Here is a 16,428-nt window from a genome sequence, read left to right on the forward strand (position 1 = left end):
AGGCTGGGGAACGAAAGTGTCTTTCACCCACGTAGAGGCGTTGAGGGAAGGAGGGTCAACCATCTACCACCACACGCTCCGTGGGCCTTCAAAAGAAGGGCTTTCCTGTGGCCAGCTCCAGGTCAGCTGAGAAGTAGGTCTTCAAAACCTTACGTCCATCCTTTTCTCGCACTGTGGCTCCTCCCCGCCTTCAACCCCCAGGGCTCTCCTAGTCTAAGGAGAGTTCTGTCTGGTGTGTCACTACGTGGTGTGGAACGGTTTAATGTGCTGAAAGTCTCAGTAGTTTTCAAATTGTCAAATGAAGCCGTATGGGAAAGAAACCCGCAGAATGGTTATTTAGTGTAGAATTTCCAAGTTTGGACGTTGGAGTGGGGGTGAAGGTCTTGAGGGAAGTTTTAGGAGTCTGTGTAGGGCGCTCTCCCAGAAGGCGGGCCAGTCAGCGAGTTGCACCCTTCCTCTGGCCTTTCTCCACTGCTCAAATCCTTATGTGTGCCTTCCTAATATATTTTCTATCTCTCTGTGCCCTCCCCTAGGCATCCCCATTCCCAAATTCAGGCCCCCCTTAAATTTCTCTGTCCCCAGTTGTCTTTCCTAACCCACCTCCAAAATATTGTAGAAAATAAAAACTATTATGTCATTATTCTACTTCACCTTTCAAATAACATCCAAATTCTTTGGTATGGTATTCAGCCTCTGCCTCTCTTAACAGCCTAATCTGCTAAATCCGTTACTATCTTTACACTTTGATAACGTTGAGCTAATTGAAGTTCCTTTCATGCTTTGGCATTTCTTCTCCCTGGAACACTCTTTGTCCCATAGTCTGCTAACTACTCTCCACCTTTACAACGAAACTCCTTGAAAGAGTTGTCTTTTCTCGTTGTCTCCATTTGTTATCCTTCCATTGACTTAACCCACTCACATCAAGCTTTTGCCCTCATCATCACAGTGGAACAGCTCTTGCAGTTACTAATCACCTCCATGTAGCTGAGTTCAGTGGTCATTTAATCTTATTTGATCTGTTAGCAGTTTTTGACACAGGTGATCTTGCCTTCCTTCTTTGAAACTTTCTTCACCTAAGTTCCATTTCCCTTCTTCTGTCTCCCTGGACATTCTTTTCCAGGCTCTGTTGTTGCTTTCTCCTTATCTACCAGACCCCTAAACTTTGGAATGCCCCCAAGGCCGAGTCCTTGGACCTCTGCTTTATTTACATTTCCCAGGTCGTTTTCCATTCTGTGTCGTAACTTTTAAATATCATTTATATGCTTACCCCTCACTGAGACTTACCCCTCACTGAGACTACTCACCTGAACTCCAGCTTCACATATCTGGCTATCTACACAGCATCTCTAGTAGGCAGCCCCAAACTCCTTATCTTATGAAATTGCTCTTCCCACCTCATAAATGGCAATTCTCATCTTTTCACTCGCTGAGGCTAAAAACTTCATGGTCATCCTTGACTGTTCTCTTATACCCACATCTAATTCCTCAGCAAATCTTCTTGGTTTTATTTTCGGCATATATGTAGAACACTTCCCACCATCTCTGCTGTTACCTGTCTGATTCAAGCCACCATTATCTTTTGCCTGGACTATTGTGATAGTTCTTTCAACTTTGACCCTTGTCTGCACAGAACAGCAAGAGCAATTCTTTGAAAATGTAAGTCAGTTGTCATTCTTCTGCCCACCGCCCTCCAATGGCTTCTCATCTCACTCAAGAGTCAAGCCCAAGTTCCTATAAGCAAGGCCTGTCAGTCCCACACTGGAATGACTGGAAGCCCCAATCCAGCTCCTCGCTTCTCTTGCTCAGTCTGCCTAGAGAAGGAGGTCTTGCTCAGTCTGCCCAGAGAAAGAGGCACCCTTTTCTAAACGGCACAAAGGTGTCCCATGGGCTGGTAATGGTCCTGCCTTCAAGGCACTATATTCTACATGACCTGGCGGCTACTTCTCTGACCTCATCTTTCTTCTCTCCTTTTCTCATTCTGTTCTAGTAACCTTCTTGCTGTTCTCCAGATGTGCCTTCCTGCCTTGAGGCCTTTGGACTTGCAGCTCTGCCTACCTCAGCCGCTCTTCTCCCAGGGATCTACATTACCTGCGTTTTTCAGATTTCTGAAATGTCACCTTATCAGTGAGGGCTTTCCTCTTTTCTGACTTAATGCATTATATAAAATGGCACCCTCCCACCTTCCTTACTCTCTATCCCCCTTTCCTTGTTTTATTTTTCTGTGTACAACTTACCCCCATCTGTTATACTATATTTTTATTTGTGTGTCTTCTGTCTCATTACTTGAATGTAACCTCTGGGAGGTTAGGGACTTTGTTTTGTTCAGTGCTATATCTCTAGTGCCTGGAGTAGTGGCAAACACACAGTAGTTCTCCACCTTCCTCCCCCCAAACATTTATTGAATAAACAAATGCAGCACAACTTAAGCATTATCCTGGATGTTATTCCATTAGGTATTTTCCTTGATGTTCCCCTGCCCTCTCCTACAGACTGGAGTCTCCGCTGGGCTTTTGTAGCCCATTGTGCCCACCTGTCACACTGCTTTCTCTGCTTTGTAGCAGTGGTTCATTCAGCTAGACCCAGTACTTGACTGGGAACCCTTTTGACGTGTTTTCTCTGTGTCCCTCAGTGTCTGATATGAATGAGTAAGTGAAAGGTCATATGAGTTGGTTTTGTAACTCAGTGGCATTCTATAGATGCTGAAGAACAATCACTTTAGCTATGTTCTGGTTTGAGGACACAAGTCATGTCTTTGAGCAGGCCAAGTTATTGCTCAGAGACTATTGATTATTAAGCTTTTTTTTTTTTCCCGAGTATGTAGTCTGCTAGATACTGTATTATGCACTGGAATGCATATGGGTGGGGAAGGATAACGGGGAATGAGAACAATTTGGTTCTGATCTTCTCAAACTTACCACCGTCTGGGAGAGACAAAGTATATAAATAGAATTTTGAGTGATAGTACCGTGATAGAGAAGGTGCACAGTGCATGGGAGAACATGGCAGTGGTACTTGATCAAGTTTAAGGGAATCCAGGGCAGCTTTTCCTGGAGCTGATAGGCCGAGATATGAAAAATGAGTAAAAGCCAAGTGAATGAAAGTGGTAGCACCATGTGTATCTTGTGGTGGAGGAGAGTGGTGAAGTTGCAGGAAGGAAATGCTGGGATGTGGAGAGAATTATGCAAGACCCTCAGGCAAAAGAGCAAGTTCATGGGAGTGGATGGGGGTTAGGAGGAGGACAGGGTCATGAAAAGACTAGATTTGGTCAGAGAGAATAAGAATCCCTGGTTCCTATAGGGCAACCATAGAGTAAGTAAAGGAACTTGGATTTTATCCTAAGGGTAGGAGGAAGACACTGGTGTTCATATGTGACCACTCACTCCCCAGTGATCACATCCATTCCTTCCTCCTTTGATTTTTATCTTTTACTATCTGATATTACAGTGTTTATTTATAGTCTGTCTCCCCTACTAGACTGTAAGCTCCAAGGACCCAGGACTTTATCTTATTTATTGCTGAATCTCTAACTATAAAACAATGCCTGGCACTTAGTGGACACTCATTAAATATTGGTTGAATGAATGAATAAAGGAACTGATTTCTTATTTGGGAAAGCTGTTGATCCATCTACGGATTATTACCTGGTTAGAACTACTTTATGTTTATTCATAAACTGATCTTTCATTACCCAGTTCATCAACATAAAGATAAATAAGGTCTTTTAAACTTTGAAATTATTTTGATGTCTCCCTCCTCCTATATATAGCCTATGGGTAATATTTATAGGTCATATATGTAATTTCAGATAACCAGATATCAATCATATTGCCAAAACATGGTAAAATTGATTTAGACCTTTATTCATCACAGTGTTACTTTTAATAGTGAAAATGTCCAACTTTGGTGAATGGTTAAATTATGGTCTATTATACTATGAAATACTGTGCAATCATTAGAAGTCATGTTTTTGAAAACTATTTAACAACATGGAAAAGTGCTTTTAATAGTAAGTGGGAAAAATTAAGATGCAAAACTGAGTATAGAGTGTGATGCTAATTTTTATAATTATAAAAATTGGAAGGAAATACACCAAAATATTAAAGTCATTGTCTTTGGGTGGTAGGATTCTAGATTATCTTTCATTGATTTTCTTTGGTTTATATTTTCTAAATTTTATACCATGTGAGGAGAGTGGGGAGAGTTAAACCGTCTTGCCTTACCAGGCATTTTTAAGCAAATCATGGGTTCTGTTTGATGCTAATGTGAATAGATCTCAGGATCCGACTTCTGTATCCAACTCTAATTGGACTGTGATTCTTTACTAAAAGAGCAGTGAAAGGTAGCTGTTTGAAAACCACACTCAGAAGGTACTGCTTGTTATCTTTGACATCATCGATGGATAGATTTTAACAGAAATCCTGACTTCTTACTTTTTTTTTTAGTACATTCTTATTAAAGGTAAGAATTATAATGAAGTTTATCATAAAAACAATGAATTATTTATAACTATTGTGTGTTAGATAACTGTGACTGGACCAGGAGGTACATGGATGGAGAAATATTTGACCTTGTTTATGACATCAGGAGGCTTCCAAACTAGTTTTCCCACATGAAATATACAAAATGGTAATAAACTTCTGTTAGAAAGCGTTGAAAAGTATAAGAAACCATTAGATCATGTGATACATCTGCTTGTTTAGCAAGAAAAGAACTCTTTATGGACTCGTATTTGGTATTTCTCTCCCAGAGGTGTAGCACATGGCAGTAGAAGAGATCAGACCTTATATTTCGCAGGCTGAAATATTTATCTCAGAGATCCATGAGACACTTTTGTTTTCCTGAAACAAATACACATTTTTATATCAATATTTGACTCAATTTATTTTAAGCTTCAGATTAATTGTGGCCTTTTTTTCTTTTAGGCTTATCAAAATCTTAGGCATTGTTGCAGAAGCAAGTCAAGACCTAACTTTTCTCTGGTGAACAACTGTGCAGATTGTGACATATGTCGGTCCAAGAAATAAATAGACATGCAGTTCTTCCGCCTATCATGAGAAGAAGTGACAAGGATTTTTTGGAAAGGATGCAAAAATACATAATTACCGAAACCGAAAGAGTGGGCTGTAATGAGGAAGGACCTGCTGATGAATATTACATCATATACCGAAACGTTTTTGATAAGGTATCATAATACTCCTAAGACAATGGAGTTTTCATATTGTAGAAGTGGTCTGTCTTGATAACTGTGATTCCTGCTTGAGTAACACCACAGCTTGTTTGACTACATTCCATTTGTTAATTTTGAGAAGTTCATCCAATTTGTTAGACAGCGATAAACGGGGGGAATGCAATGCTGGATTTCTATTACTAGACAGTTAATAAGTGTTTCAGTTGTTTTTTAGCTTAAGTGCAGGCTATCAGTTTTTGAGCAACAACCTCTAACATCATTTTGACATTCCATCTCAAAATATTGTCTGGTTTGTCAGGAATGGGACTGTGAGCAGGAACCTGGTAGCTCCTAGTTATTTTGGAGTTGTTTGTGGTATCATTAATGTCTTGGTTTAGATTTGATCTAGTATATTAAATTGAGAAACAGAATCTTTTAAGTAATCTAGAAAATCTATCTTTTCAAACTGATATGTTGGCAGGTTAGATTCATTTTATAAGTTGTTATGAGTTATGATATGGCTTTGGCCTTTTAGTTATTAAGGAATGTATTAGATGAAGGTTTAAAGGCATTGTTTGTAGTGGGTTTTATAAGTATCAAGAATCATGCTGAGACTCTACTTGTGTGAAATCAGCAAAGGAAAGTATTATCACTGTTAACATGTTTATCTTTGCACGCCCAAATGCTGACACCTGTCAAAAGTTTTCTTACATGAAGAACTATCTGCTTTAAGTCAGTATAGTTAGTGGAAGAGGGTATATAGCTCCAGTGGTAGAGCGCAAGTTTAGTATGTGTGAGGTCCTGGGTTCAGTCCCCGGTACCTCCTCTAAGAATAAATAAATAAACCTACTTACCTCCTCCCACACATTATTTATTTAAAGAAATAAATTAACATAGTTATAATGAAGTAATTTTGGAGGAGGTATTGGTAAATTTAATTCTTAGAGAAAAGACATGGGATTAAATACAAGGTAATATCTATATCCATAATCCTTTTCTCTCTACCCTGCGAAATTTCTATTTGGACTATTTGTACATTGTACAGTTATAAATTGTACATTTGTACATTGCAAAGAGTTCTGTTCTTCAGGACTGAGAGGGGATCTGAAATAGAAATCATTTAGTGCTTAGAGAAACTTTTCTTCTAGCTTCTCAGAAGATAATCTGCCTTTCCGTTTTCATGTTATTCCAATACATTTGATTGTTAGCACACTATTAAAGACTGCCTTCTCTAATCTTCCTTCCCCCTTGGAAGGATCTAGTTGGGCAGAAGATGAAAGTATTAACTTGTATCTCTGAGTACTTAGAACCAGAGAACAAATACCAAATTTTGTTTAAAATCAAAGACAGAGGATTTGACCTGGAGAATAATGCCTGAATCAGAGTAAGGAGACCTGAGACTCATATAACGAGAGTTGAGGGTTGCAGAGAAAGCCGAGGACTTAGTAAGCACAGAAGACCAAAGCTAGGAAAAATGAGCTTCTATAGAAATGAATTATGTGAATTATGGAGGCAGCTGGGCTCTGGAATGTGGCTGGCCTTTTGTGTTCCTGGCAGTGTGTTGTACAAATAGTGTAGATCCATATATAGGAATGGGGGTATTTAATGGAAGCCTTAATACAAGATTCTGAAATTTGAATGCTGGCAGAAGCCAGGAAGGTCACAGAAAAGAGTTAAGTGGACTGGCTTAAGGAATAAGGAATCATGGAGACTGTGGTAAAATGAAGAACCAATCCAGTCTAAACCTCCAGCTGATTATTGTCATTAAGGAATAGGGGTTTCACGTTGGTAGATTTTTCACAGTCTTCAAGAAAAGCTGAAAATGGGGTTTGGGGTAAAATTTCCTGTTTTAAAATAACTTGTGGGTCAAGCAAAACTATTCTACCTCTGGCATACCAGTTTGCCTCCTTTACTTTAATGCATTTTCTATGCATTTTTTAAAGTTCCCATGGGTGTTCTTCTGAAATCTATTTCTTCTAGCAAACCCCTATGGGAGCTGATCATGGTGTCACTAAAAGTCTATTTTCTGTCTGTTAACATATCTGGGAGTTGTCTTGGATTGTTGCAGCATTTCATAGAGGCTTGTGGAATGGAGGATGGTTGGGAGCAGTGAGGTGTTTAATTTGGAAGACCACAGATTAATAGTCTCTATTTTATTGAAAGTTCTTGGATAGCAGTCCTGATTTGGGTAGATAGGTAGTATGTTCAACAAGACAACCACTATCTCCCACTCAAGTATCCTCTCCTGGTACTTGCTATTGATCAGTTATCTCATACCATTTCTTGATACACCAGATGTCCTCTTGGATAACTTTTTTCTAGGTATTGTTTAGCTAACACAAAACCAGTGGGGGATACCAGAGACTGGATGTGTGGCAGGGGTAGAGAGCATAACTGTATCTTTCAGAGAAAATTGAGGATTGATCATATCTATTCCCTATAAGCATCAGTCCCTTCTGAAATTCTCATGAGCAGAATTTGGAAACTATAAATTATTTATGACTTTTTTGTTTTTTAACTTCTTTAAAATATTTCTTAATTATTTTTTCTATGGGTAATGCATATACAAGATTAACAACAACAACAAAAAAGAAAGAAACGAAAGAAAAAAAGGAAAAAAAAACAATAAAGAAGAGTTTATAGTGGAAAGTTAAATCTTTCTCATTTTGGACCCTACTTAACCTTTCCTTCTCTGCAGGTTTCTGTTTTCTCCCATTATCCTTCCAGAGTTATTATGTACTTAATTACCATTGTAAACCATGCATGTTTAGTGTGAGAGGTTTTCAACAATTGTACTTGATGTCTTGGGAATGGAGATGCAGTTTGGTGTTTGAGAGTATTGATCAGCCAGTAGGAGCAGATAGATTAGAAAAACAGGGAGGAGGTGAAGAGAGTCTAGGATTTTAAGGTCTGAGTGAAGTCAGAGACTAGTAATTATGTTTGATATGTAATTATATTTAAGAGACCAAGAATCAGATAGTTAGACCTGGTATTGGTTTTAACTGACATCATATATGTGTTCATACTAAGTAGAGCAAAGATATGTTTTTTTCTGTCTCATATTTAAGCTCACAGAATTATGATTCACAAAGAGCACTTTTTCAGTAATGATTGTCTTTAACATGCAGTCATTTTGCATGTAAGTGCAAGATCGAATTTGTAAAATTTTTGATTTCTAATTGCCTATCATGTTTCATTTAAAAATAATCTATAATGCTTTTGATCCATAGTCTTCTAGAAAAAAATTCAGTACCAAAGGCAGATAAATCATATTTCAGGTAATAGAGTATGTTACTGCATACAAATCCATTCTTACTTCAATCAAAAAAGAATACGATACCTTTATTGAGACAATAAAGAAAGGCCAAAGAGCTGCATTTCATCTTCATGGAAAACTTAAAGCTTTGGCAGGAGAGCCCACAACACTGGTATACTACAGGAAAAGAATAATCCAACTTCAAGCAAAGTAAGTATATTAGTAAGTAGTGCCAAAGACGATGTTGTTATTTGGCTATATTAACTAGCCATTATAACTATAACCAGTCGTTCTCAGTCTTTCTGAATTTCAATTTTCTTTTAAAGCCATGTTTTTATGTTACCCTTCCTACCAACTTGAAATTACTATATTTTTTACTTATTAAAAGTAAAAAATATTAATTCTGTTTGAGAATTTTATAATCTCTCAGGATAATTAGAGGCACATTGTGGTATCATAAAATGAGGGGTGCAGATAATTGGTCCAGGTAATTTCTTGTATGGAAGCTTTAATAGTACAATTTCATGATTACTACCTGAATTAGAGCACTTAACCCTGTGATGCACAAAGGTAAGTAACCTACTGGGAGAGGATAAAATCTTCATTTTTGTCAAGTAGTCTCAGATTTTCAGTGTTCCATTTGGGCAATGATGGGTAGCTTATTCTTATAGATAATTTCAAGTCAACTTGGAAAATTACATGAAGTTTGTCCTTCATTTCTGGTAATATGGCTGGCTAGATATTGGGATAGATCTTCCTATTGGGCAAAATGCTGCGTAAAGTATTTTTAAACATTTTTTTCAAAAGCAACAGGAAGCTGTCAAGATAGTAAGAGATTATCAGGGCAAAATCATAACAGAAGACAAAAGGTAAGAGGAGCACTAAGGCTTCTTAGGCCCTGAGAGCATTTATTAATAATGATGACCACAAGCTTTAGTTTTTACTGTGGCACAGGGGAACAAAAGACAGAGCCCAGGGCCTGTCTGCCCAAGCGGTACAGTCTACTGGGAAATCCTTCCCATATAAAGCTGGGATGATAAAGGGCTACATCCTTGAAGAGTGAACCAGTGGTAAACTGCTCCACCCGTGGGAACTGCATAGAATATTGCCGTCTGCTCAGCAGACTGCTAACTGGTATGGGGCTTACTTTGGGGGTGATGAAATGTTTTGAAACTAGAAATGATAGTGGTGGCACAACTCTTCGAATGCACTAAAATTCACTGAATTACATACTTTACAAGAGTGAATTTTAAGGCATAAAAAAAGACAGAGGATAGAGTGAGAAGGTTATGTTATGTCCAGTCACAATTCAAAGAGAAGAGAATATGGGACAAAGACAATATTTGAAGAGAAAATGGCTGAGAATTTTCTAGAACTGGTGAATGTTATCAATTCACAGATTCGAGAAGACCAAGACTCCCATTGTAAATAATAAGACATACTCAACTAGATTTATTGCATTGAAATTTCAAAGATAAAAGATCATAAAGGTAGTTATAGAGAAGAGGAACAATTAGATACCTTCTCATTTGTGTTGCAACATGTATTAGAGCTTAATTCCTTTTTATGGCTGAATAATAGTCCATTAATATGCCAAAAGCCCTATAATATTAATGTATCTAACCCTCCCTGAGCCAACATATTGGTGATAAACTAGGAAGCAAATTTCAAATAATACTTAAAAGAAGTTTATATCTAACTTCTTGACCTTTAAGATCCCCATTTCTGGATGAACTCAGTTTTATCTCAAAGAACTACTACCATTCCTCTAGCTCTAGGATCAAAATTACTATAGTAGGCTGAATACTATAGTAGGCCACCAAAGATACCAAGTTTTAATCCTGGAAACCTAGAAATGTTACTTTATGTGGAAAAAAATCTTTGCAGATGTGATTTTATTAAGAATCTTGAGTTAGGGAGGTTATCCTAGACTATCCATGTGGGCCCTAAATACCATCACAAGGTAGAGGGGGCACTGATGCAGGCAAAAAGGATGAAGGCATTGTGACCTCGGAGGCAGAAATTGAAGTGATGCAGCCACAGAAGACCAGCAGCCCCCAGAAGCTGAAAGAGGCAAGGAACAGATTCTCCCCTAGAGCTTCTAGAGGAAGCATGGCCCTGAAAATACAAATTTTGACCCAGGATACTAATTTTGGGCTTCTGCCCTCCAGAACTGTGAAAGAACAAATTTCTTCAAAAATAAAATTTTTTAAGCCACCAAGTTTGTGGTAATTTGTTATTGCAGCCGCAGAAAACTAATACAATTACTTATGAAATAATTTTTAAATTGCAAAGGTGATTTTCAACTAAAGGGAATAGACATTGTACTTTATGGCCAGATTATTATGTTTAGCACTTATAAGTTTCTAATAAGGTTACAAATCATAGCATAAGTTTTTTTTTGATGCTTTGAAAGAAAATTGTTCCTCACTTGTGAAGTTTGTTAACTTTTTCTGGGCATTGTTTTGTAAATTTCCACCTAAGTCCATAATCGTACAAATGATAATTAGCCAAAATAAAGAGATAATTTAACCTATTTTATGTTAAATCATTTGATTAAGTAATCAAATTAGTTGAAAGAAACATTAAAAAGCCTTTCTGTTTTTCAGGCTGAAGCTTATTGAAAATAATTCCTCAAAGATTCAATTGCAAATAGACAAAATGAAACAACATAGGGTGGAGTATGACATGAAAGAAGTACAATATTGTACTTTCTCAAAAAATCCTTCACAACCTATTCCAGGTACAGTATTTTGTTTAAAGTATTTGAGAGAAATTCCAACTGCTTCCAGTTACTACCTATTACACAAATTAATATATACATGCTACCATGTTTATATCTTACAAATGTACCAGGACTTTAGCCAGACTTTACAAACAACATTAGCACGGCCTCTTAGATACATACAAGGGAATGAGAAAACTTAAACATCCCTAAAAGATTAAAAGAGTTTTACTCTGGCTGGATTCTATAAAGTATAATACATAGCTTTTAAAGTATATGGTTCCTACATCAACCTCAGCATTACCTGAGAACCTGTTAAAAATGCAAATTTTTTGGTCCCACTGCAGATTTACAATGTCAGAAACTCCACGGATGGGAGTTGGGGTTGGGTGGTGTGGAGCCCAACAGTCAGTGTTTTAACAGGTTCTCCAGGTTATTCTGATGTACTTTAAAGTTTGAGAACCCATAGCATTATATGTGAAAAAATTGTGGTATATTAAGTTCTAGTGAATATTGTTGGTTCACATTGATGTCAGCGTTCACTGGTTCCTCAACTTCAGCTAAGCCATATGTTAAGAAATTGGGATATGTCCTGGAATTCATCCAGGATATTGCATAATTTGTATGATGAACGGATGGAGGAATTTCATATATGCATCCTGAAGAAAAGAAAGATTTTGACAATAGATAACTGCACTTAGAACTTTTAAGGATTCCAACTAGTATTTATCCAAATGCAGAATCAATAGGTGGAAATTTTAGGAAGTCAGATTTGATTTCAATGGAAGAAACTATGTCTTGAGATAATAAGCTACTCCTTACTAGAGGATTTTAACAGAGGTTAGATGATCATCCTTTGTTTGGTGGAAGCAGGGACTTGATTCACTTCAAATACAAAATTATGACTAGCAAACTACAAGATACATATGAGTAAGTACAGAATAACTGACAAATTGATTACATGCTAAGAGGATTCAGGGTAAGGGAATGATTAAAATTGAGTAGGATTAATCCTGGGGGTTTCTGGGAGAGAATTTTGAGGTATGCTTTTAAAGGCAACAACTAGCCTGAGTGAGAAGAGAAGTAATTTGAAGTGTGTGTGTATGTGTGTGTTGTTATGAATAAAGAATAGAGGGGACAATGAAAGAGGGAGAGGACTGAAGATTTGGCAGGCATTTATAAACTTTGCATAGGAGAGAATAAACAGATTACCCTGGGGTTAGCTGTAGTAGATTAGTGGAAGACTGGATTAGTGAAAAATCATTGGACAGAAATCCTGAATTGTCAGGCAGAAGTTCTTGATGTTATTGAGAAACAGCAATATTTAGAGGTTTGCAAGGTGAGGTGATTAGGTCATTAAATTTTTTTTTTCTTAAGATTCTAAGTTTTAGACAATCAGTCTTCATGAAGTTTTCATTGATGATTTGTTTAAAACTACCAGCCATTTAGAAATGTATGCTATACAACTTAATAACAAAAAAACAAACAACCCAATCGAAAAATGAGCAGAGGGCCTAAACAAGCAATTCTCCAATGAAGACATACAAATGGCCAATAGCACATGAAAAAATGCTCAATATCACTATCAGAGAAATGCAAATCAAAACCTCACACCAGTCAGAATGGCCATCATTCAAAAGTACACAAATGATAAATGCTGGAGAGGCTGTGGAGAAAAGGGAACCCTCCTACATTGTAGTTTGGTGTGGCCATTATGGAAAAACAGTATGGAAATTCCTCAAAAAACTGAAAATAGACTTGCTATATAATCCAGCAATCCCACTTCTGAATATATATCCAGATGGAACTCTAATTCAAAAAGATACATGCACTCCACTGTTCATAGCAGCACTATATACAATAACCAAGACATGGAAGCAACCTAAATGTCCATTGACATGACTGGATAAAGAAGTTGTGGTATATTTCTACAGTGGAATACCACTCGGCCATAAAAAGAATAAAATAATGCCATTTGCAGCAATGTGGATGGACCTGGAGATCGTCATTCTAAGTGAACTAAGCCAGAAAGTGAAAGAAAAAATTACCGTATGATATCACTCATATATGAAATCTAAGGAAAAAAAGGACACTATGAACTCATCTACAAAACAGAAACAGACTCACAAACAGTAAACAATCTTATGGTTACCGGGGAAAAGAGTTGGGAAGGGATAAATTTGAGAGTTTGAGATTTACAAATGTTATCTACTATATATTAAAAATAGATTTAAAGAACAAATTTCTTCTGTTTAGCACAGGGAACTATATTTAGTATCTTGTAATAACCTTTAATGAAAATGAATATATGTATGTAGATGCATGACTGGGACATTGTGCTGTACACCAGAAATTGATGTATTGTAATTGACTGTACATCAATTTAAATAATTAAAAAAGGAAAAAAAGAAATGTATGCTAATTCTGTTTATGTCCCATAATCTACAAGTTCACGCTCCTATTTCTTAACATGGTGAACCATCTGACCTATTTGGCTAAGACTTACTGTTTGAGCGCAAGACTCCCATACATGGCTTGGCTTGTTTAATTTATTCTCTTTTCCAATAGGCATGACTCTCGAAGAATCTGTCAATTTAGCTGCTCTCACTAAACACTTGAAACTTCTGGAAGACAAATATGCAGAAATTAAACACATTATGTCAGAAAAATATGTACCAGCTCAAAGGAAGGCAGATTTAGATGAGGAAATGATTGCGGTATTAAAACGGCGAGATCTAGCAGAAAATCTGAACAAAGAATTACAGTTTCGGTATAAAAGTTGAATATATATTTTTAAAGTTTGAAGCTTTTATTTGTTTATTCAAATAGTCCACTACTTGATCTTAGGTTTAGTATATTAATTTTTTTATCTTTATAGTCATCACAAACTGCAGATTATTTCACATGCACTTACTTCATGGTTAAAATCTGATATGAGCAGATCATTTCAAGACTTCGTGGAGGAAATTCAGAAAACTAAAGTTTTACATGGTAATTGATCTCTCTCTATTTTTTTTAGTTTATTTTTTGTTGTTTGTTTTGGGGGGTGGTAATTAGGTTTGTTTATTTTTTTAATGGAGGTACTAGGGCTTGAAACTGGACCTTTTGCATGCTAGGCATGCACTCTACCACTGAGCTGTATTTTTTAATTAATGCAGATAATGGAAAACTTTTTTTTTTTACCCAGAAAGCTAAAAAGTGGGGACTTTTCCTAGGCTGAGTTTAAATAAAGGAAAAATGTATTTACTTCTGTTAGGTCTCTGTTACCCTATGGGCTTCTTCCCTCAACAGCTGACAAACAATTGGTAAAGAGTAGACTTCCTGAACCAAAGAGAGAATAAGGAAGAAAGGGACAGGGAGGCCACTCAGGCCACTTAGGAAGAAGTTGGTGTTGTTAGAAACCATAGAATTTAGTTGTTGGTATTAAATATTTATATGTTTATTATTTTCTATTGATTGATAACCTTAAATATCATCTGGTGGTACTTTCAATATTTACAGGTGACCACAGCATTGTTGAGGAACTACTTGAGATTGACCCGGGCAAGGCCAAAGAAACTGAAATTTTGCTTTCCTGTACTGAAAGGTGAATATTTAAAAAGCTTTAATTTTCCTTGTTAAGATGTTATAAGATTTATTTAATATTTATTTAAATACTTATTAAGTGGTTAGCATTTATTTAGCATCTTTTTGAGCTGTAGTCTCTAGCTTTTTGTCTTTAAAATTCTACTTTAGTAGACCAATTAGAAAATAAAATAAAAATTTAAAAAAAATAGATCTTTGTTAAAAAAAATCAGATTGGTAGTCTAGGAGATTTTTCGTAGGATATACGTAGATTGTAACATTTATTTAAGTTTTATTTATATTTTCCCTGTATTCTCTAACCATCAACCTGATGTTATAAAATGTTTTTGAGAATGTCTTCTTGAGTCAGATTATTCTAGCCAACTTAGTCCTTTTTTCCCCTCATTATTTCCATCCTGTGACATGTTAAGAAGGCATATTTCTCCCTGAAACTTATTAAGTAATGTCTAGTGTATAGTAGAGGCTTAAAGAGATCTAAGATGCTCTTCTTTAAGAGGTTAATTCTCATAGGCTGTCAGCCAATATGTGATGAACATATGTAATATGTTTGGGGGGCACTCTAAAGCCTGTTATTTCCTTATGCTGTTTGCTTCTCTAAGTGCTAGCTTTAGACATGAGAGAAAAACCCTGGCTGAGGTTAAAAGTTTTATGTATTTTGCTTAATATTACTTAGGTATTTTTCTCCTCTGGGGTTCTATACTTACTTGCAACACTTTATAAATCCTGTTTGCTATAGTTTTATTAATTTTGAGATAAGGGCTGATTTGAAGACATTTTACCCTGAGAAGATAAGTCAAGGCTTAAGTTAAATATCATCTTTTCTTCTTGAGTTAGTCTCACAATCAGTTGGGAGTCTGATGCCTGGCAGAGCAACATAGGCTTCTGAGTACCGGGGAAACCTCTTGGTCTCCAACTTGGCAGCCTTTGTGTTTAGTTAATATTTCCTCTAGGCTGAGCCTCTAAGCCCTTCTTTCCCATGATGCCCCTTTCCTTCTGGAGACTGTATAAGAGGGAAAAATCTGAGCTCGTTATACATTCACTTGAAGTTGTTTCTTCCCATTTTCTATGGTTTGCTCTAAGTACTGTAGGAATAAAGTGCAGGATCAGGTTCAAAGTCATTGCAGGCCAAAGTTTCATTCTGAGGCTACAAGAACAACAATATTAGGGAAGGAAGTGAAAGAATATCATACAGAGTGAATGACTCTAGTTACAGTTTATTAGAATTGCTTTTCTGTATTACTATGTTACTATGTTTAATCTGTATTAGACATTTCTAATCAATTTTCTTTCCTTTTTTATGTACTGTTATAATATGTAATGAAATACAATGGCTGTAGGTTCGATGAATTAATCTCACTTGGTGAATATGAAAAGGCAGTTTATTTTGCAGCAAACAGCCCTAAAGGAATTCTTCAAAACACTGGGACAATGAATAAGCTTAAGGGTAAGCATTTCTCTCTGAACCTTATATATGTTTGCAAATTAAACTTTTTTTCCCTGATAGAATGGAACTAGGTCCCAGCCTTATCTCTACCATTTACAGTTTCTTCACCTGTGACATTAAGGGGTTTGATTAGGTTTTCAAGTATACGGGAAAGTATGGAGAAACATATATACATGCATAAATAACAGCATGTGCTCACTATCAAGATTTAATAAATATTAATATTTTGTCACATTTGCTCCACTTCATTT

The 16,428-nt window shown here is 36.5% G+C and overlaps 1 protein-coding gene across 1 annotated transcript in view; it reads left to right on the forward strand.

Annotated features, from left to right (window-relative positions):
- CLHC1 (clathrin heavy chain linker domain containing 1) overlaps positions 1-16,428 on the forward strand; it is a 33,167-nt gene that overhangs the window by 289 nt on the left and 16,450 nt on the right. Inside the window, exons 2-8 of the mRNA XM_010989742.3 lie at positions 4,923-5,182; positions 8,446-8,633; positions 11,033-11,166; positions 13,717-13,918; positions 14,027-14,139; positions 14,650-14,734; positions 16,071-16,177. Of these exons, the coding sequence (XP_010988044.1) occupies positions 5,006-5,182; positions 8,446-8,633; positions 11,033-11,166; positions 13,717-13,918; positions 14,027-14,139; positions 14,650-14,734; positions 16,071-16,177 (1,006 nt within the window). The 5' untranslated portion in view covers positions 4,923-5,005. The remainder of the gene's footprint in view (positions 1-4,922; positions 5,183-8,445; positions 8,634-11,032; positions 11,167-13,716; positions 13,919-14,026; positions 14,140-14,649; positions 14,735-16,070; positions 16,178-16,428) is intronic.

The sequence above is a fragment of the Camelus dromedarius genome, chromosome 15, assembly GCF_036321535.1.
Source record: "Camelus dromedarius isolate mCamDro1 chromosome 15, mCamDro1.pat, whole genome shotgun sequence".
Taxonomy (NCBI): domain Eukaryota; kingdom Metazoa; phylum Chordata; class Mammalia; order Artiodactyla; family Camelidae; genus Camelus; species Camelus dromedarius.